The sequence below is a fragment of the Rhinopithecus bieti genome, unplaced genomic scaffold (assembly GCF_001698545.2).
Source record: "Rhinopithecus bieti isolate Rb0 unplaced genomic scaffold, ASM169854v2 scaffold_13317, whole genome shotgun sequence".
NCBI classification, from domain to species: Eukaryota; Metazoa; Chordata; class Mammalia; order Primates; family Cercopithecidae; genus Rhinopithecus; species Rhinopithecus bieti.
Genome location: NW_016807516.1, coordinates 329,623 through 351,296, shown reverse-complemented (window position 1 = coordinate 351,296; position 21,674 = coordinate 329,623). Strand labels below are relative to the sequence as shown.

The following is a 21,674-nucleotide window of genomic DNA, read 5'->3' as shown; positions in this document are numbered from 1 at the left end:
CCCCCCCCCCCAAAAAAGAAAAACCCTGACTTTTCTCCAGCAGTCTGGATCAATCACCGCAACCGGTCCAGTGATCCCTGATGGTTGAGCAGCATTAGAACCCCAAATTTCTAGGGTCAGACTCAGCTTCCAGTTTATTAAGTTCCATGCACTTAACTATTGTTCTGCTCGATTTTGGGTCAGCAGTTACATGAACTCCAGTGTTCTGGAGATGTGGCTCAGTGCAGGGCTGTGGTTTCAAAGTTACTCAAGCAAAGCCACCAAAAGCCTGTAGCCCAGAATACCTGTCATAGGCCGTCCTGTCGATCCCTGAGACAGTCCCTTGTTGAAGATGAAGCTCTTTGGCCTGCAGCTGGTTGCCAGAGCTTTCAGGAAAGCATCAGAGTGAAACAACCATTTCTGATGACAAAAGACTTAAAATGGCTGAGAAGAGCTCTATTAATTCCTCAAATGTTCATTGCTCTATGTTTTTTACTCTCCTTTTATAACTCCTACTGCCAGGCTATTGGCCTTTCTACTTCTATCCTCACCCTGGCATTCCCACTTTAGTAAATGACCCCACAAGTACTTCAGCTCCCATTCAAAGACCTTGGATTACACTTGGGTCCTCTCTCTTACTCAACAGCCCATCCTATGCCAAGTCTCACCAATTCTTCTGTCTCTCCCTCTCCACACACACACGTGTACAAACTTATTTACAATTATTTTTAAAAATCTCTCTTCTGAGGTTCCAGCTCTTCTTCTTCTTCTCCTTCTTCTTCTTCTTTTGAGACCTAGTCTCGCTTTGTCACCCAGGCTGGAATGCAGTAGCACAATCTCAGCTCATTGCAATCTCTGCCTCCTGGTTTCAAGTGATTCTCATGCCTCAGCCTCCTGAGGAGCTGGGACTACAGGCATGCACCACCACGCTCAGCTAATTTTTTTGTGTTTTTAGTAGAGACAGGGTTTCACTATGTTGGCTCAGCTGGTCTCGAACTCCTGACCTCAAATAATCTGCCCGCCTCGGCCTCCAAGGTGTTGGGATTACAGGTGTGAGCCACTGTCCCCAGCCTCTCTCTCTCTTTTTTTTTTGAGACAATGTCTTACTCTGTCGCCCAGGCTAGAGTGCAGTGGTGTGATTTTGGCTTACTGCAGCCTTGATCTCCCAGGCTCAGGCCATCCCACCTCACCCTCCTGACTAGCTGGGACCACAGGCATGCTCTACTATGCCCAGCTAATTTGTGTATTTTTTTTGTACATACAGGGTTTCGCTATGTTTCCCAGGCTGGTCTCGGACTCCCGGGCTCCAGTGATCCTCCCACCTTGGCCTCCCAAAGTGTTGGGATTACAGCCACCACACCCAGTCACAGCTTTCTTTTTAGAGTTCACCACAGTTTGAGTGATTATTTGGAATTTTAAGTGGCAAAATTACAACAATATATTTGTAAATGAAAGAGAATTGTGAAATGTATTTGAAATTTTAACTTTAAGATTTTCTTTAAAATACCCATAGTGAATGAAGAATATCAAAGTAACTATTGTTTAAAAAATGGGGCTTCATTTGGGTTAAAATGCAAGAATGATGAACATGATCAAAATTCTTCAAAGTGCTTGTTTGGAATGATACAGAGAGGATTAGCAAATACAAGCGATTTTTTTTTAAGAGATGGGGTCTCACTATGTTGCCCAGGCTGGTTTCGAACTCCTGAGCTAAAGCAATCCTTCCGTCTTGGCCTCCCCAAGTGCTAGGATTATAGGTGTGAGTCACCACTCCTCGCCAACATGCTAATCTTTTTTTCTTTTTTTGAGATGGAGTTTCGCTCTTGTTGTCCAGGTTGGAGTGCAACGGCCTGATCTCAGCTCACCACAACCTCTGCCTCCCAGGTTCAAGCAATTCTCCTGCCTCAGCCTCCTAAGTAGCTGGGATTACAGGCATGCACCACCACACCTGGCTAATTTTTGTATTTTTAGTAGAGACAGGGTTTCTCCATGTTGGTCAGGCTGGTCTTGAACTCCTGACCTCAGGTGATCCACCCACCTCAGCCCAAGGTGCTGGGATTACAGGCATGAGCCACCGCCCAGTGATGCTAATCTTATGAACGACAACCAACAACAAATTCTGAATACTAAAGTTTGCAAAATGTATTTAATTCTTCTCATAGCACAGATGAGTTAACTCACGATGTGTTGTCCCAGACACTGTGGAGTCATCTTGAATTCCATGTTCTAAACAAACACCCTTGGCCTGGAGGAATGCACTTGCATATCATGACAGGACCTAGTGTCTTAGATTTAGTCCGGAAGCTTTGAATTTTGAAATCCTCTTTGGAGCTTCTTCTGACACAGCATCTTTTCTCTCTGGAAAGGTAGATGACACCTGAAGAACACAGGCATGATGCGGTGTCAGAGATGGAGGTAAGAATTCTTTTTCTACCACAATCCCAGGAAAAGCCTCTTCTGTTCCTGGTGAGGGTGAGAGCTCTGGCTGAGGATTTCCTCTTTCTTCTTTCTTCTCCAAAGAGGATTTTTCAGTCTCTTTGCAAATGGCTGCTTCACAGCCAGGGTTCGTCAAAACCCCTGGATCGTCATGGCCAGTGGTTTGCGTCTCTCCAGCGCCACTCCATACGAGTGCCTTTCTGCATCCCGGTCTCATGATGGACTTCTGAGGGTCATGCTCCTCATTTGCAGGGCTCACAAATATTTTGTAAATATCCACCAGTGTTCTGAGAACTGGGTGACCCAGGACAAACTGACCATCTCCAGGGTTCAGGTCCCAGCCATGTCTAGCTCCCTCTTTCCTTTCACTGAAAACTAATATCCTTTCTGTATCTATATGGACCTTTCTGGGTTCAGTGGTGTGGGAAAAATAGATTGTTGGTGAAGACTCATCTTCATCTCCTGAACTGCCATCATCGCAGTGTTCAGAGTGGGGATGGTGCTCAGAATCATTCCCTTGACCTTGCCTTTGACCTTGCGTTAGTTTTGACTTTAAAATGTCCTTATGAAAATTCCCAAATACGGAAGCCCATAGTCTTATCAGAGATCCCACCTTTTCCCTCTTCCTCTCCATTTTTTTTTCTTTCTTTTTGAGATGGAGTCTCACTCCATTGCCCAGGCTGGAGTGCAATGGTGTGATCTCGGCTCACTGCAACCTCTGCCTCCTGGGTTCAAGTGATTATCCTGCCTCAGCCTCCTGAGTAACTGGGACTACAGGTGCCCGCCACCATGCCCGGCCAATTCTTTTATTTTTAGTAGAGATGGGGTTTCACCATATTGGCCAGGCTGGTCTTGAACTCCTGACATTGTGATCTGTCTGCCTCGGCCTCCCAAAGTGTTGGGATTACAGGCGTGAGCCACTGCATCCAGCCTCTTTCCCTCCATTTGTGAACTCCATCCCAGGATCATGGTTGAGTTCACCCAGCAGGTTTTCTTGCCTCTCCAGTTCTTCCAGTCGAGCCCACAGTTCCTCATTTGTAAGCAAAGCATCCTTGGACTTGACATCATTTTCAAAACCTGAGGTTTGGGATTCTGAATGAGGTTTATGTGCAATCCAGGGTTTTCTCTTTAATTCAGACTTGTTTTGAAGATTTTTCTTATGTCAACAAGATCTCCATCCCCATCGTTCCATCCCTGCAGATCTGCTGTGAATGCAACTTTAGATTCAAAGTTTCTCCTGGCTTTTGTAAAGTCATCTAGTGCCTTCCTCACACACTCCTTCCTATGCTCCACTAACCCTACTGCTTGCTTTGCAGAGTACTGGCAAAACCAGTTGTCCCCGAGGAGAACAGTGATTTTGTTGGTATCCACAAGCCTTCCTGGTATGAAGGCAAGAGCCCAGTTGGCACCATGAGTTTGCAAGACAGCCTATTGGGCAAGGTTCGGAGTCGCTCTTAGAGGGTGTTATAGTCCCCCTCTACCTTTTGCCACTGTGTGATTTCATCTTGGCACCTAGAGATCATCTTTTCCTGTTCTCCTTGGAGCCTCGCAACCTGTTGGGGATGCAGCTGCTTGAAGGCAGCCGAGGAGGCTGCACGGTGGGGAACACGGTGGGGCTCCACGGCTCCTGGTTCTGTGTGTGTGCTGCGGTTGGCACTGCTCAGGCTGCTGTCCCCAGTCATGGAGATTGCAGTGCCCAGCTTCCTCCAGCTGGGTCCTCACGAGATCCTTCCTGCAAGCAGTGCTCCCAGCTCCTCAGTCCCTTCAAAAGATAAATCATTCTGGAGATGGGTGGTGGTGATGTAACATGACAATGTGGCTACCTTCAATGCTACTGAGCTGCATACCGAAAAATGGTTAAAATGCAGAATTTTATGTTATGTATATTTTACCACATTAAAAAAATATTAGCTGGGCACAGTGGCTCACACCTGTAGTCCCAGCACTTTGGGAGGCTGAGGCAGGAGGATCGCTTTTAGCCCAGGCATTTGAGACCAGCCTGGGCAACACAGTGAGACCCCATCTCTACAAAAAAACCCACAAAATTAGCTGGCCAAGTTGATTGCCTACCTGTAATCTCAGCATCTCCGGAGGTGGAAGTGGGGGGATCACTTGAGCCCAGGAGTTCAAGGCCTCAGTTTACTGTGATCACATCACTGTGCTCCAGCCTGGGTGACACAGCGAGACCCAGTCTCCAAAATAATAATAATAGTAATAAATAACAGTAATAATAAATAATAATAAATAAAAAATAAGTAATAATAAATAATAAATAAAATATCCACTTGGGGCTGGTGCGACTCGACACCTATAATCCACACCTTTTGGGATGCCTTGAGGCAGGCAGATCACGATGGTCAGGAAAGATCGAGACCAATCCAGGTTTAACACGGGAGAACCCCGTCCTACAGTAAAACAAAATAATACTGGGCCCACTTCAGGGTGGGGGGCGGGCTCCTGTAGTCCCAGCCTACCTCGGCCTTGGGTGAGGGCTGAGGCAGGAGAATGCAGAAACCCCAGGAGGCAGAGCTCGCAGTGAGCCGAGATCGTTGCCACTGCTCGCCAGCGCTGGGGGGACAGAGCAAGACTCTGTGCTCAAAAAAAATAAACAGGCAAAACAATACTTCCACACACAATTCCACTTGGGATAATTGTCACAAGAACTTTGCTGTTATGGTTGTGATTTTTTGGAACAATTTCTCAAGGTTCTAACTAAACCAAATCAAACACAACATTGATTTGAACGCCCATGCTCACAGCAGCTTTATTCACAGAAATTACAAGGTAGAAGCAACCCAGATGTCCATCGACAGATGAATGGATCAGCAAGATGTGGTCTCTCCACACAATTCGGCCTTAAAAAGGACGGAAATTCCAACACATACTACAACATGCAGGAACACGGAAGACTTTATGTAAACTAAGGGTACCCACCCCCTACCTCACTGTATTCATATGCTGAAATCCTAACCCCAAGGTGATGGTATTAGGATATGGGATTATTAGATTGAAAGTTTGGGAGGTAATTAGGTCATGAGGGTGGAGCTCCCATGATGGGAGTTATGTCCTTATAAAAGGGATTCCAGAAACCCCTCTTACCCCTTCTGCCATGTAACAAGAAAACAGAAAGTCAGAAGTCTGTAAATGAAAGCGGGCCCTCACCAGAACCCAACCATGCTGGCCCTTCATCTTGGAATTCCAGCCTCCAGAGCCATGAGGCATGAATGTCTGTTGTTTATAAACCACCCAGACCATGGAACTCTGTTATGGCAGCCTTACCTCACTAAGACACTCATCTAAATAAACCAGTCCACAAAAGAACTAACACTGTATGATTTCACTTACGTGAGGTACCTAGAGTAGTCAAATTCATAGAGACAGAGTAGAATGGTGGTTGCCAGAGACTGAGGGGAGAGGGAAATGGAGAGCTGTTTAATGGCATGGTGTTTTAGTTTTGCCAAATAAAAAAGTTCTGGATTGGTTGCACAACACTGTGAATGTACTTAATGCTTCTGAGCTGTACACTTAAAAATGGATGCCTGGGCATGGTGGCTCATGCCTATAATGCCAGCACTTTGGGAGGCTGGGGCAGGGGACTGCTTGAGCCGAGGAATTCAAGACCATCCTGGGCAACATAGCAAGACTCTGTCTCCACAAAAGGTTTAAAAAAAATTCACCAGGTGTGGTGGTGCACACCTGTGGTCCCAGCTACTTGGGAGTCTCAGGTGGGAGGACGGCTTGAGCCTGGATGTTTGAGGCTGCAGTGAGCTGTGATCACACCACTGCACTCCAGCCTAGGCAACACAGAGTGAAGCCCTATCTTTAAAAAGACAGTGGTGAGGCTGGGTGTGTTGGCTCACACCTATAATCCCAGCACCATGGGAGGAGGAGGTGGGTGGATTATTTGAGCCCAGGAGTTTGAGACCAGCCTGGGCAACGTAGCAAGACCCTGTCTCCACAAAAAATTAGCTGGGCATGGTGGTGCATGTCTGTGGTCCCAGTTACTTGGGAGGCTGAGGTGAAAGGATTACTTGAGCCTAAAAGATTGAGGCTGCAGTGAGCTATGATTGTGCCACTGTGCTCCAGCCTGGGTGACAGAGTGAGACCTTGTCTCAAAAAAAAAAAAAAAGGATAAGGTGTTAAGTTTTATGTTACGTGTATTTTCCATTTTCACAACATTTTTTAAAGAAACAGGGTCTTGCTATGTTGCCCAGGCTAGAGTGCAGTGGCTATTCACATGTGTGATCATAGGGTACTACAGCTTCCAATAACTCAGCTGGAGTTGAGGTGATTCTGCCTCAGCCTCCCGAGTAGCTGAGACCACAGCTGTGCACAGCTTTGCCTGGCTCTATTTTACTACACTACAGTGTCTCTCTTTTCACATGGTTGTTGCAGTAAAAGAAAATTCAGTGTATATAGAAACATCACAAACAATTGTTTTAAGATTATACGTAAAGTGGAATTAAGTTGTAGACTCATATAATTGTCAGTAGGTTTTCTACCAAAAGAACTTTGGGTGGGGCACTTGAGAACTGATTCAGATGGAAGATGGTTCTAGGCTGGTGGAACAGTGTTGAGAATTCCCGAATATGTAGCATTCCTAGACCTCTGTCCACCAAATTAAAGCAGGTCCCCCTACCACCGTGATCCTACACGGGGCATCCCCCTTACTAAGCTATGGAATCTGGCCCGGCCTCTTTCTCTAGCCTACATTGAGACATTCTCCTTATTTCTCTAGGCCTCAGCCACACTGCCCTTCTTCTATTTCCAAACACATACGAAGCTCTCTCCTGAAACAAAACCTTCCCACACACCACATCTCTGCCTAGTACATACACTGCTGGCAAATTGTGTATTGGGGCTGGGCCCTTTCCACTGTTCAGCTGTCACCCTCTTTTTTTCCTCTGTCAGGGGTCCTTTGAAAACTACTTATTCCAGACCAGGTTCCTGGACATTCTCTCTCATGATACTTATTAAAACATGTTATTAGCCGCGTGCGATGGCTCACACCTATAATTCCAGCACTTTGAGAGGCCGAGGCAGGTGGATTGCCTGAGCTCAGGAGTTTGAGACCAGTCTGGGTAACACGGTGAAACCCCGTCTCTCCTAAAATACAAAAAATTAGCTGGGTATGGCAGTGAGTGCCTGTAGTCCCAGGTATTCGGGAGGCTGAGGCAGGAGAATTGCTTGAACCCGGGGGGCGGAGGTTGCAGTGAGCTGAGATCGCACCACTGCACTCCAGCCTGGGTGACAGAGCGAGACTCCATCTCCAAAACAAAACCAAACCAAACAACAACAAAAACAAAAACATGTTGTTGTAATTATTTTCCCACTAGACTCCCACAAGATTCCCCACTGGACTCTAAGTTCCACAGGGGCAGGGGCTATGCATATTCACAGTGTCTGCTCCTACTAAAGAGTCTCATAGAGCAGCCTAACAGGTTAGATCAAATAATAGGTTCATATAAAAACCCAAGTCCCAGTTTCTCCTGAAATGCTTTTCTCCTAAAACCCAAATTAAGAACTCTAGGCCTGTACTGGGAAGCTGCCTCCCCTTTCAGACAGGGTCTCCTCCTCATTACCACAATCCCTCCTAGTCTTCTCTTCAACTTGCCTCCCTATGTGGTCATTGCAGGCATTTGAGTTTGTAAACCCGAGTTTACAAAAGGGGGTTAGAGAAATGCCCACATCAAATGATCTCACTCACCCGTTTCTCAGATTCTGGGTCCTGATGGTTGGCACACGTTGCAATGAGTAGGATGTGGGGAGTCCAGCCAGGACCTCAGGGTGGCCACAGACTTCTTCAATTTCCACTCTCTCAGGTTTGGTCCTCAGACTGGAATTATGGTTCCTCAATTCTCTGCAGACAGGAAGTGTTGAGATCTGACTCTTAGTAGTAATTTAGGTGAGAGAAAAAGAGGAGGAGGGAGGTATCTTTGTACCCTATTTGTATCTAAATACCAGAAAAGGCAGGGAGTGGTGGCTTATACCAGAAAAGGCAGGAAGTGGTGGCTTACACCTGTAATCCTGGCACTTTGGGAGGCCAAGGTCAGAGAATCTCTTGAGCCCAGGAGTTTGAGAATAGCCTGGGCAATGTGGCAAGAACAAATCTCTACAAAAAATACAAAAATTAGTTGGACACGGTGGCATGTGGCTATAGTCCCAGCTATTTGGGAGGCTGACATGGGAGGACTGCTTGAGCCTGGGAGGTCAAGGCTGCAGTGAACTGTGATTGTACCACCGCACTCCAGCCTGGGTGACAGAGCAAGACTGTCTCAAAACAAACAAACAAACAAAAAAAAAAACAACCCGGGAAAATGGCACTTTGGGAACAAGGAACTTGGTCAACCTATTCCTTATTGAAGCAAATAATGTATACAGTGGTCCATTTCTAAGACAAAGTGCCTTGAATCGGCTTAGGTCAGCAAACTACAGAAGAAAGAGGATACACTAGGCCCCTGCTTAAGACAACCAGTCAATGCCTGCTTGTCAGCCTTGCCTTCCCCACCTTCCCCCCTTAGTTGCCTTCACCAGAACCAAAGTAGTTTAGTCTAAGATGAAAGTTTACTAGCCTGCAAAATAGCTCTTTTTTTCTGTTCTTAGCCTGCCCAGCTACTTAGGTCATAAGTCAAACATTTGAAGAGCCCCGAAGCTAAGTAAGATTACAATGCATTGTGGGCTGCAACATGCAGCAAAAGGACCCTAAGAAAACAAAAAACACCTAACACTCCTACCCAACAATCAACATGCGACGTCCGAGAAGATTATGACCCTGTAGTACTCAGCCTATGAGGAACCCAGGCAGGGACCTGTGCACTAGGGGATAAATTGCTTGTTGAAACTACTGGGTGTGCCTGTCTGTCAGACACTTGATCTTGCAAGACTGTCATTAAAAGTCTCACTTTCACTGTTCTCCGGGCCTCTCAGTCCATTTTGGGTTTGGATGAGTGAGGTTGTTTCTCACTTTATGAAAAGCTGAAGGTTAAGTGAACTTGAGGAATACTGCCTCCTGCTGGCCAGATGCCATGTAAGCCTAGCCCACCAGCGGAGAATGATAAGCTGGAGTTCTGGAGGGTCTGATTTCCAAGGAATCACTCCCTTGGAAGCTCCTCTAATACACTCTAATGAGATTAACCTGATTAGGTCAATTGTTTGATAAAAAGAAGAGGAAGTTTAATCACTTCCACATTCTTTGCCCACGACTAACCCCGATTGGATTTGGGGCTATGGTTCAAATGTTTGACCAACTTTTTTCATTTCATCTGTTGGACTTTTGAACAAAAGTTCTCTGAAAAGGAATTTAGAGGAAAGAGACTTATTCCAGCGAACAGTTAGAGTTTGCAAACCCAAGAGACACAACCTTTGGTACAAAAGGAAGTTGCATTCCAGAGAACAAGGGTAGGCTTTGTCTTTTCTAGAGAAAATTCCTGCTTAGGTTCCCACTCAGGTCTGCTTATGCAAATGAAAGATTCAAACTTGTTAGTTTTGATTGACTCTGGCTGGGCTCTCATTAGTCAAAGCAGGTCACAGTCTATTGGTGGCGTAAACAGGAACAGGCAGCTATGTTAAGTCCCAAAGTGTTTCCAGAAACTCCAAGTATGTGTGTGACTTCCAGTCAGCAAATAGCCACTTGGCTTTAATTTAAATTTAGGCCCAGGATTCATCTTGAGGAATCGGCTCTTTCAGGGTTCACAGACCCATCAAAATGTCTATCAGAATGGTTGTGTTAAAAAGCAAATAATGGGCCGGGCATGGTGGCTCAAGCCTGTAATCCCAGCACTTTGGGAGGCTGAGGCAGGCAGATCTTGAACAGATGGATTATCCTACTGGAGGAGGAGGAAGAGGAGGGGATTGATTTTACAGTCTCAGGGGTGAAAGAGGCATAAGAAAATCTGTGTATAAGTGGACCCAGGAAGTTCAAATTCTTGTTGTTGAGGGTTAGTGGTATACAGGGGACACTAGGTAAGTTAAAGGTTGGGCTGGGAACGGTGGCTCACACCTGTAATCCCAGCACCGTGGGAGGTTGAGGTGGGAGGATCGCTTGAGGCCAGGAGTTCGAGACCACTCTGGGCAATATGGTGAAATCCTGTCTCTACTAAAAATACAAAAATTAGCTGGGCATGGTGGCATGTGCCTGTAATCCCGGCTACTTGGGAGGCTGAGGCACAAGAATCACTTGAACCTGGAAGGCAGAGGTTGTAGTGAGCTGAAATGGTGCCACTTCACTCTAGCCTGGGTGACAGAATGAGACTGTCTTAAACAAACAAACAAACAAAAAAGATTAGCTAAAGGTTGAACTTTCAGTGATGAATTTAACAGAAACAATCTCATAGAGATTGTGGACAGAAGAAACAAGCACAGATGCAGTTAAAACCCATGATAAACGCCCTGGCAAAAACAAGTATTAGGCCAGGCGTGATGGCTTACGTCTGTAATCCCAACACTTTGGGAGGCCGAGGCAGGAGGATTGCTTGAGGCCAAGGGGTTCAAGGCTGCAGTGAGCTATGATTACACCACTGTACTCCTGCCTGGGCGGCAGAGACTCTGCTAAAAAAAAAAAAAAAAAGAAAAAGAAAAAGAAAAAAAAAGGCTGGGCACGGTGGCTCACACCTGTAATTCCAGCACTTTGGGAGGCCGAGGTGGGTGGATCACGAAGTCAGGAGATCAAGACCATCCTGGCTAACACAGTGAAACCCCATCTCTACTAAAAATACAAAAAAAAAAATTAGCCGGGTGTGGTGGTGGGTGCCTGTAGTCCCAGCTACTCGAGAGGCTGAAGCAGGAGAATGGTGTGAATCCGGGAGGCAGAGCTTGCCGTGAGCTGAGATTTGTGCCACTGTACTCCAGCCTGGGTGACAGAGCAAGACTCTGTCTCAAAAAAAAAAAAGAGCACCTGGAGGAAGGAGGTTAGTTCTGAGGGATTGGGATTCATCCTGGCATTGGGACCATGGGCAAAGGTCCTGTGGTGACAAGGAGCCTGGTGCCAGCCTGGCTTAGCACCACGTGAGAGCAGAGGGGTGGAAAGGCACTAGGTAAGCATGCCTTCAGATGAGAAATGAGGGAGATGGGGACTGCGGGACCCTGACATGAGGGAGGAGAAAAGGAGATAGGGAGAATGGGTGACCAGAGGGACCACTGAACCACCAAGGGTGGGGGCTTGCTAAGATCAGAGCCATGTGCAGGAGAATGAGCTGCAGTCTTGGACAGACCTCCCAGCACAGCTGGTCCAGCCATCAATGGCCATAACCACATGCATGATTGCAGGTGGAACCGGAAGAACCAACCAGGCAACCCACACAACTGGGGAACTAATCAAGTCTTGTTTTAAACAACTACATTATGGGTGGTTTGCCATATAGCAGTGGATCACTGAAACAGAGTCTAAAATATCTATTAGGCCGAGCGTGCAGTGAGTAGCTCACACCTGTAATCCCAGCATTTTAGGAAGCTGAGGCAGGAGGATCCCTTGAACGAGGAATTTGAGACCAGTCTTGGCAACACGGCAAGACCCTGTCTCCACAAAAAATAAAGAAAGAATTAGCTGGGCGTGGTGGCACGTGCCTGTAGTCCCAGCTACTTGGGAGGCTGGGACAGGAGAATTGTTTGAGCCCAGGAATTCGAGGCTGCAGTGAGCTGTGATTGCACCACTGCACTCCAGCCTGGGCAACAGAGTGAAACCTTGCCTCTAAAAAAAAAAAAAAAAAAAAAAAGTCTACAAACCAGGCAGGAGCACTGAATGCCTCCTGTCTCCCCTGAGACCCTTGTAGACCTTGAGGTCTGTCACCGAGTTCACCAACCTTCTCTTGGTCTAGAATTATCTATAAATAGTTGAGTGTAGCCAGAGAGGACTGAATACATGGTGTTCTTCAACCCCACCAAACTGCTGTGCCCTGCAGATGATCCTTGAGCCCAGGTGTCGGTGCACTGAGGACAAGGCTGAGGGGACAGAGGCGGGAACAGCTGCCCAGGGCCAGGAGAAGGCAGAGTTCAGAGTGTGTGACCTACATCTAACTCTATATTCTCCAGGGGTCTGAGACCATTTCCAGCAGGGTCTGGAAGGTCCAACCATTCCCCAGCACACACAGTCACCACTGGATACAATCCTTCCCTGTGAGTGGTGCCAGGGTCCTGGGGCAGTGAAGTCTGTGAAACAAAGTTGGGACCAGAGTGTCTCTACTGTTGAGGGCTGGGCTTATTTGCTCTCTAAATATAACTGTAAGTGCAAGTAGAAACACCTATCTTCGATCTTAAAAGGATCAAAAAGCTCTGACAGTGTCAGTGGTAGGGCTGGTGCAGGGGCTGCAGCAGTGCTGGTGCACAGGTACGACCTTCTCCTGCCCTGATTCCCAAGGACTGGTGCTCTGGGACAGGTCTGGGAGGCGTATTTCTCTTTCACAAATACATACACGACACACGCAGGAGCTACTGGATGAGGGAAGAAATGAATGAATGAGTGAACAAAGCTTCCTTTCTCCTCTCCAGAAATTAGCGTTCACCTGTTAGTTCCCCACTGCACACCAGCCTGTACAGAGGAGGGAGGGGCAACAAGTCATAGATGTGGTTACAGCCATGACTGGACAGAGTGGTCAAGACATCCTGTATCTGCAGAGGCCCTCCCCAGCCCTTGCGTGGGCAGTGGAGCTGTTGGCCAGAGAGGCAGTGGGAAGAAGGGTGGGGCTCCCAGAGTTGGCCCAGCTGGCTGAAACTGGTGCAGTCTGCACCTCACCAGGCAGAGTAGATGTGAGGCAGCTTGACATGGAGCAGGGGGCTCATCTGAGCCTCAGGGGTGGTTGCTCTATCAAGTGTTTGCGAGTAAACAGTCCCAGTGGACACCCAGCTGCTCATTGCCATCTCCCGCACCCAGGGCCACTTCAGCCCTGATCACAGGCCCGCACAGGTTCCAGGGAGGGGACACTTTAGCTTTGTGTGGGAGGATGAGCATGTGGGATCAGAGACTTTAAGTCCAAATTTCCCCTTAAATTTTTTTTTTTTTTAAATCTTGCAGGTAGTATGCAAACATACGTTTAACTAGTTTATTATTTTTATTCTCATTTATTTTTTCGAGGCAGTGTCTCCCTCTGTTGGCCAGGCTGGAGGGCAGTGATGAGATCTTGGCTTACTGCAACCTCAACCTCCCAGGCTCAAGTGATCCTCCCACCTCAGCCTCCCAAGTAGTTGGGACTGCAGGTGCCTGGCCACTATGCCCAGCTAATTTTTATTTATATTTTTTGTAGAAATGGTGTTTTGCCATGTTGCTCAGGTTGGACTCAAACTTCTGAGCTCAAGTGATCCTCCCACCTTGGCCTCCCAAAGTGCTGGGATTATAGGTGTGAGACACTGCATCCGGCTCCCAAATTTCCCCTTTTTATAAGGATACCAGTTGTACTGACCAGGGCCCCACTTCTATGACCTCATTTAACCTTCATTAGCTCCTTAAAGGCCCTATCTCCAAATACAGGCACACTGGGGGTTAGAGCTTCAACCTATGGATTTGGGGGATGCAATTCAATCCATCACAGCGCCAAACTGCACCTGCTCGGTGAGCCAGAACGGGGGTGGGGGGATGCCAGGGCCCTGGTGCTTCTTTCCTTAGCCTGAGTCACTTTGCTTGGTTCTGGGAGGGAGAGGAGCATGGGCTGAAGGCAGTGCTGGAGGGTGGAAGGGACAGTGCATCCCAACCTGCTCTGGGCCCCCAGTTGTACAAAGCAGGTGTTTTCACCCCCCGAGGATGTGTCTTCCCTTTCTGGCTCACCAAGCATTTAAGTGTGGACAGAAAGTTATTTCTCTGGGGCTCAGCTTCTTCAGGGGGAAGTTGAGGTCACATCCCTTGAGGGACCTGAACCCAAAGGTCTCCAGGGCACTGGCCCCAAAGTCTCCAGCAGGTGCTTCCTCCCTGAATGCTTCCACATGGCAAGATCAGAGCCACAAATGCTGCCCCCACACTGTTCCGGTAACCGAAGAAAGTCTGGGATGGTAGTGGCCAGGAACGGGGTGTGCCACGGCCCCACCTCTCAGAGCAGGGAGGAGGATACTGCACCAGCCCTTGGGGACCCCAGGCACCATGGCCACAGGAGTCAGAGCTCTGCGGGTCTGCACCATGTCCTGGGCTCCTGTCCTGCTCATGCTGCTTGTCTACTGCACAGGTGAGGGAACCCCCAGAGCCCAAAGACCCCTGCCCCTTCCTTCACCCCCCCCTGCCCCCATGGCCCGCATGCTTCTGTGTCACCAGGTTGCAGTCCTCAGCCAGTGCTGCATCAGCCGCCGGCCATGTCCTCAGCCCTTGGAACCACAATCCGCCTCACCTGCACCCTGAGGAACGACCATGACATCAGTGTGTACAGCGTCTACTGGTACCAGCAGAGGCCGGGCCACCCTCCGAGGTTCCTGCTGAGATACTTCTCACAGTCAGACAAGACCCAGGGCCCCCAGGTACCCCCTCGCTTCTCTGGATCCAAAGATGTGGCCAGGAACAAGGGGTATCTGAACATCTCTGAGCTGCAGCCTGAGGACGAGGCTATGTATTACTGTGCTATGGGGGCCCGCAGCTTGGAGAAGGAGAGGGAGAGGGAGCGGGAGGAAGAAATGGAACCCACTGCAGCCGGGACACGTGTCCCTTGAACTGAAGACAGAAGGGGCATGCATCCCCTTGGAGAGGGTGTCATGGAAGAGGGTGGAGCCGTGGCCTGAAGCGCCGAGGAGGCCGAGCCACTCCGCATCTCCTGGTCCTGCAGTGTTGCCGTAAATCCCCACTGGAGACTGCACTAGGGAATTAAAGCTGCTTGTGACTTTTTGCTGAGTTTGGTCTGACTGTTGTGCGATCTCGTAGTACCAGCCTCGGGCAAAGGCCCAGGGCCCCGGGAGACTGGCAGATCACAGTCTGCTCAGCTGAGGCATTGTGGTGAGCACTCACCTGAGTCCCCACTTTTGTGGGTCATGGGAGGCAAGGGGTTGACTAAAACACCCTAGAGGGGTATCCCTGCCAAGGACAGGACCCCCTGGTGTCATCTAATTCTGCCCAGGGGTTACAGGGTAAACAAGCTTAGAAAGCACCAGGCCTGGGCCTCCGGGGAGAACAGGAGCCAGGTGATAGGCCTAGAGCAGGTTCTCCACCTTGGTCCTATTGATGTTTTGGGCTGGACAGTTCTTGGCTCTGGGGCTGTCCTGTGGATTGTCGAATGGTGAGGGGCATCTGTGGCCTCTACCCACCAGATGCCCCTTCCCAGTTGTGACAAACAAAAATGTCTCCAGACATTGCCAAATGTCCCCAGGTGGTAAACTCACACTGATTGTGAACCACTGGTCTAGATGAGCAAGTAAATGCATTTACTTATTTGCATAAGAGTGGCAGGTGCCAGCAAACATGTTCTTTTCTTTCTTTTTTTAGAGACAAAATCTTGCTCTGTGGTCCAAGCTGGAGTGCAGTGGTGCAATCACAGCTCACTGCAGCTTCGAACTCCCAGGCTCAAGTGATTCTCCTGTCTCAGCCTCCTGAGCAGCTGAGACTACAGGTGTGCATCACCAGGCTTAGCTATTTATTTAGTTTTATTTTTGGAGAGAAGAATGTCTCACTATGTTGCTCAAGCTGATCTCAAACTCCTGAGCTCAAGTGATCCCCCTGCTTGGGCCTCCCAAAGTGCTGGGATTAGAGGTGTGAGCCACTGAACCCAGCCCATTTTCTATAGAGGCAGATGGTAAATATTTTTGGCTTTGCGGGCTACACGATCTCTGTCACAACTGCTCAATTCTGTCCTTGTAGCAAGAAAGCAGCCATAGACAATATGTGAACAAAGAGGCATGGCTGTGTTCTTATTAAGCTGTATTTACAGAAACAGATGGGGCTGTGCTGGGCTGGGTGTGGCGCTCAGGCCGTAGTTTGCTGAGCCCTGCTCAGGAGCACTCCAGTTCCTGCCTCCAGGTTTTAAGCAAGCCATGCTTGGTGGGACAATCAGAGTTCCCCTCAACTTATCCTGCCTGTGACCCCAGGCAGAAGCCTCTGGACCCATGGAGATACCTAGAGGCATGAAGGACGTGGTCTCACTGAGACTGTGTTGGACTGGCTGGGTGAAGCAGCAGTGGGGAGCTCCCCGCAGCCCTGGCCCACAGCAGGGCCCCCTGAGCCCGTGGGTGGTGGGTCTGAGTATGCCTTGCAGAGAGGGACTCTCTATGTTGGGTGTCCACACAACCTGTAGACATGCCTCATACTCAGAGAGGTGCCGGCAAACCATCTCCCTTGTAACCCCAGCTTGGCTGAGCACATCCTTTCACCACAGCTAAGAAGATCCTGAGGCATCTCCCCAGAGAGGTGGGCACAGGCCAGTATCAGCCAATATCAGCCTTCCATGTGTGGTCACAAGTCCCCCTCTTGTTAAACAGCGGTCTCCTGCACTCTGGGAGGCCAAGGCGGGTGGATCACCTGAGGTCAGGAGTTTGGGACCAGCCTGACCCACATGGTAAAATCTCATCTCTACTAAAAATACAAAAATTAGCTGGGTGTGGTGGCGCATGCCTGTAATCTCAGCTACTTGGGAGGTTGAGGCAGGAGAATAGCTTGAACCCGGGAGGGAGAGGCTGCAGTGAGCTGAGATCGCAGCACTGCACTTCAGCCTGGGTGACACAGCGAGATTCCATCTCAAAAAAAGAGAAAAGAAAAGAAACAAAAAAGAAACAGTGATCTCAGCTTCTGCCATGCTCTATGCACTGGGTTCTTCGTGCCTCGGGCTTTTATCCCTGGGCCAGGCCCACATTTTAAAACATCATTATTTATTTGTTTATTATTTTATTTTAGAGATAGGATCTTGCTATGCTGCCCTGGCTGGACTGCTATGGCTGTTCACAGGTTCAATCATGATGCTCTACAGCCTTGAACTCCTGGGCTCCAGCGATCCTCCTGTCTCAGCCTGCTGAGTGGCTGAACCACACGTGTGAGTTACTGCACCCGGCCATGGCCCACAGTTTTAAAGGCCAGCTAGATGGTTCCAGAGGAACTCTGTCTTCTGCTTGTAACCTGTCCCTCTCTTGCTTTCATCCTTCATGATTCTGGGACTCCATGCTATGACAAGAAATCTAGAAAGCCAGGAGATGAGTTGGACTGCAGTATCATCCTCATGCCCCCGCCCCATTAGCTCAATGGAAAATGAGACCTGGAACTCAGGCTTGAGGCCAGACTGAGCGTGAGTCTTAGCTCTGGAGGAGTCACTTAAAATCTAAGCCAACATTTCCAATGTTGTATGTAAAGGGGATAATCATAGAACTGATTAACTTATATAAAAAGTTTTTATCTGACTGGGCGTGGTGGCTCACTCCTGTAATCCTAGCACTTTGGGAGGCCGAGGCAGGCAGATCACCTAAGGACAGGAGTTTGAGACCATCCCAGGCAGCATGGTGAAACCCTGTCTCTACTAAAAATACAAAAATTAGCTGGGCGTGGTGGTGGGTGCCTCTAATCCCAGCTACTTGGGAGGCTAAGGCAGAAGAATTGCTTGAACCTGGGAGGCAGAGGTTGTAGTGAACTGAAATTGCACCATAGCACTCCAGCCTGGGCGACAGAGTGAGACTCTCTCTCAAAAACAAACAAACAAAAAGCTTTTATCTATCATGACTGCTCAACAAAATAATAGTATCATGATTTCCCCATCAGTCACCTGCCTGGCCTTCCCTCTTGTCAAATCCTTTCCTTTAGTCTGAGTCATTTCTCACCTTGACCATTATTTGGTCTCCTTCCCATCCATCCTCCTGCTGCATGCAGCCTGTACCTACCACTCCTCATCTTTTTGCTCCTAGATCCGACCTTGCCTGCATTCCTCCTCTCTAACCCTTTAGTGTCTCCCACACTCTAAGGAACACATGTAAGCCACATCTGTAATTTCCAATTTTCCAGTGGCTATATAATTTTTAAAGGGTAAAAACAAATAGGTGAAATGATTTTAATGTTATATTTTATTGAACACAATATATCCCCAATATTACCAATTCAAACTATAATCAGTATAAAAATTAGTTACTAGATAGTTGAAACTTGTTTTTCTTTTGTATTCACTTTGGAAAACCTGGTATCTATTTTATACCCACGTCTTGGATAATTTGGACCAGCCAAGGGGTCAAGAGCTACATACGGCTTGTGAAGAGATCACTTGGGTTGAGGGGATGCAATTCAGCCTCCTTCCCATGACACAGCCTTTGAAGGCTGGCTCAGGCTTGGTCCCAAGTCCCATTTCTTGTGCACCCTCTCTCCCTGTTTCTGCCATGTTAAGCCAACTGCAATTGACCAAACACCCGAGTCTCTTGGTTGCTTCTAAACCTTTGCCCAGGCTGTTTACTGCCAGGACTTCCTGTCCCTTTGTGGTGGCCTCCAGCTGGCTGCACGGACTCGGGGCTCCACAACTGTTTCAAATCTTACTCCTTGGGCAAGACTTCCCTGAGCTCTTCATGCAGTTATTAACTTCCTCCACTGTGCAAACAGCATGTTTTCCTAACTATATTTAGCATCTACTGCACCGTTCTAAATTTATTTAGCAAAGCTCCCTCCCGTACTAATCTGCAGATTCTCAGTGGGCAGGATCTACTCAACCCATTGATGTGGCTGATAGACACTTGGCAATTAGAGTTGAATGAACAAATGAATGAATGTGTAACTGAATAAACTCTCGGGTTCCAAGGACACTGCCATTGTGGGATCCCATTAGGTGGCTGGGGTCACCACCTTAGAGAATTGTGATTCCCTAAGAAGGGAGAACCAGCCCAGACCTTCTCTCTATCACATTAGTGACTGGCCACATTTCCTCTCCTTTCCCTTTTTCTCTCTCCCCCACACCATTCCTGCATGACAGTGATGAGAAAATCCACCTGGTCAACAGAACTACAACTTTTGGCCTCATCCCTATCCCTCCCTCGCCTTCTGACCAGGGCCACAGTCACCCCTGTGGGTTCTTTGCCTCGAGCGTCTCTCACGCCCTTCCTCCTCCATATCTCTGAGACCAGCCTCCAGTCCCCCTGGCCTGCTCTGCTGCCTTCTGGCTCTTTGTTGAACCCAAGACCAGGGATACCCTTCTAAAGAGTCAGTTCCTTCCATCCAGCCTCCTTTTCATAATCTCTATCAACCCCAGATAAGGAACCAACCCAATCCCTCACCCTGACACATAAGGACATCTGCAGTCAGGATGCAAATGACCTTACCTAACTTTCCACTCCCACTTCATGTGCTCAAGTCCACTCTTAGTGGTGTATTCTGTCATCCCTCACCAAGCCATTTAAAGTGCCTGATTGTCATTCTATATTCCCTTTCTCTCCTTGGACTATGATATGCTTTCTTTGTCCCCCAGCAGGACCCCACTCTCCACTGACACACCCAGTTACAGTTACAGTTGCCTCCTTCCCTGGCCCCTGTGGAAGGAGCTGCCCAGGCCTTTGCTCTCAGAGCCTTCTGCATTCCCCGCTGCCTGCAGCCTCCTTACATTGGACAGTCATCATATTTCCCATGTGTCAAATGTAGAAGTCCTCCGTGGAAAGGCTGTTTATTAATATTAGTTACTTTGGGGCTGGGCGCAGTGGCTCACTCCCGTCATCCCAGCACTTTGGGAGGCTGAGCCAGGTGGATCACTTGAGGCCAGAAGTTCGGGACCAGCCTGGCCAACATGATGAAACTTCGTTTCTACTAAAAATACAAAAATTAGCTAGGTGAGGTGACATACACCTGTAATCCCAGCTACTTGGGAAGCTGAAGCATGAGAATCACTTGAACCTGGGAGGCGGAGGTTGCAGTGAGCCGAGATCATACCACGGCACTCCAGCTGGGGTGACAGACGGAGACTCTGTCTAAAAAAAAAAAAAAATCAGTTACAGCAGGGGTATGGCCATGGATGCTGTGGACTGACAGCGACCAGCCTCTCAGGTGACTCCACTCACATGATTCCCACTGAGAGACTGCAGTGTGGCCAGTGAGCAGACAGGCCCACTGTGGGTCTGTCTCAGGGTCTGCGCAGGGGGCACCCACAGCTGTGCCACCCCCCAAAACTCCCCAGGGCTGGGGCAGTAGAGCCTGTATTTGCTGCTGGAGACTCACTGTCAGATCTACTCTTCTGAGGAATATCAGGTGCTCACAGTACAAGTTCCCCCAGGGCTAGACTTGTCAGAACCTCTAGCAGGGGTGATGGGGAGAGGGGTCCAGGCCATGGTCAACACTGCCTCCTGAGGCTGCAGAGGGCTGGTGGTCCTGGCTTCTTTTGTCTTCTCCATTGTCCTGTAAAGGAAGAGTTGTTCACACAAATTTGTTTTGCATACGAGTGATCTCTGCCCTGCCCTGAGAATCGATTGAGATCTGACTTTGGTCTGAGGTGTGAGACCCAGAGTTGGCCCCCTGGGAGAGACCAGGTAAGAATCAGCTGCTGGTACCTTCCACAGACTGGTGAGCAGGAGCCTTTGCTTAGCCTGGGAGGACACAGCTGCAGCCTGAAGAGGAGGCTATTATTGTAAGATAAGGCATGATGTCAGTATGCTTACACAGTGCTCTAGACCCAAGGGGAAGTGCGACAGAAGCCTCCCCTCTTCTCTCTGGATCTTTTGTAGTCACCCCTGCTAGAGGCTCTGACAAGTCACGATCTGACAATGTCACGTTCTCTTCTTCAGTTCAACTTGTAGCATGATCCATGGCTTTTTCTTTCTCACCTTATTCATGTTTTTGTGGGCAGAAATCTCTTGCTCAGAGATGACAACTTCTCAGTAGAGATGTTAGAGCAATCAAAAGAGGCTGATCCCAGTCATGCCCCACTCAAAGTCCAGGAGTGACTCAAAATGCCGGTGGGAGCTTCAATTTGGTGGTTTTTTTTTTTTTTTTGCTTGTTTGTTGTTTTTTGGGTTTTGTTTGTTTTGTTTTTTGAGACGGAGTCTCACTCTTGCCACCCAGGCTAGAGTGCAGTGGCGCGATCTCGGCTCCCTGAAACCTCTACCTCCTGGGTTCTAGCTATTCTCCTGCCTCAGCCTCCTGAGTAGCTGGGATTACAGGCGCCCGCCAGCACGCCCGGCTAATTTTTGTACTTTTAGTAGAGACTGGGTTCCACTATGTTGGCCAGGGTGGTCTCGAGCTCCCGAGTGTTTGGATGAACGGAGGCAAGATGGTGCACTTCCGGGTTCTTCATCCCCCCCCCAACTTTTCCCGTGCGCGAAAATGCAGCCGGCGACCCGGGAAGGTGCAGACCAACTAGGCATGCGCCAGGTGATGTCAATCTGAAGAGACCAAGATTTACCTGGTCGCCTGCGGAACTCCC

The 21,674-nt window shown here is 48.6% G+C and overlaps 2 protein-coding genes across 2 annotated transcripts in view; one reads left to right on the top strand and one right to left on the bottom strand.

Moving 5' to 3' along the window:
* The window catches only part of LOC108536057 (uncharacterized), a 57,740-nt gene that overhangs the window by 10,537 nt on the left and 25,529 nt on the right, over positions 1-21,674 (bottom strand). The window contains exon 5 of the mRNA XM_017882534.1: positions 8,123-8,275. Coding sequence (XP_017738023.1) covers positions 8,123-8,275 — 153 coding nt within the window. The remainder of the gene's footprint in view (positions 1-8,122; positions 8,276-21,674) is intronic.
* LOC108536111 (immunoglobulin iota chain) lies at positions 14,334-15,212 on the top strand. Its single transcript, XM_017882614.1, has 2 exons — positions 14,334-14,558; positions 14,645-15,212. Exons 1-2 carry the CDS (start codon positions 14,477-14,479, stop codon positions 15,031-15,033), a joined length of 471 nt encoding a protein of 156 aa, XP_017738103.1. The 5' UTR covers positions 14,334-14,476; the 3' UTR covers positions 15,034-15,212.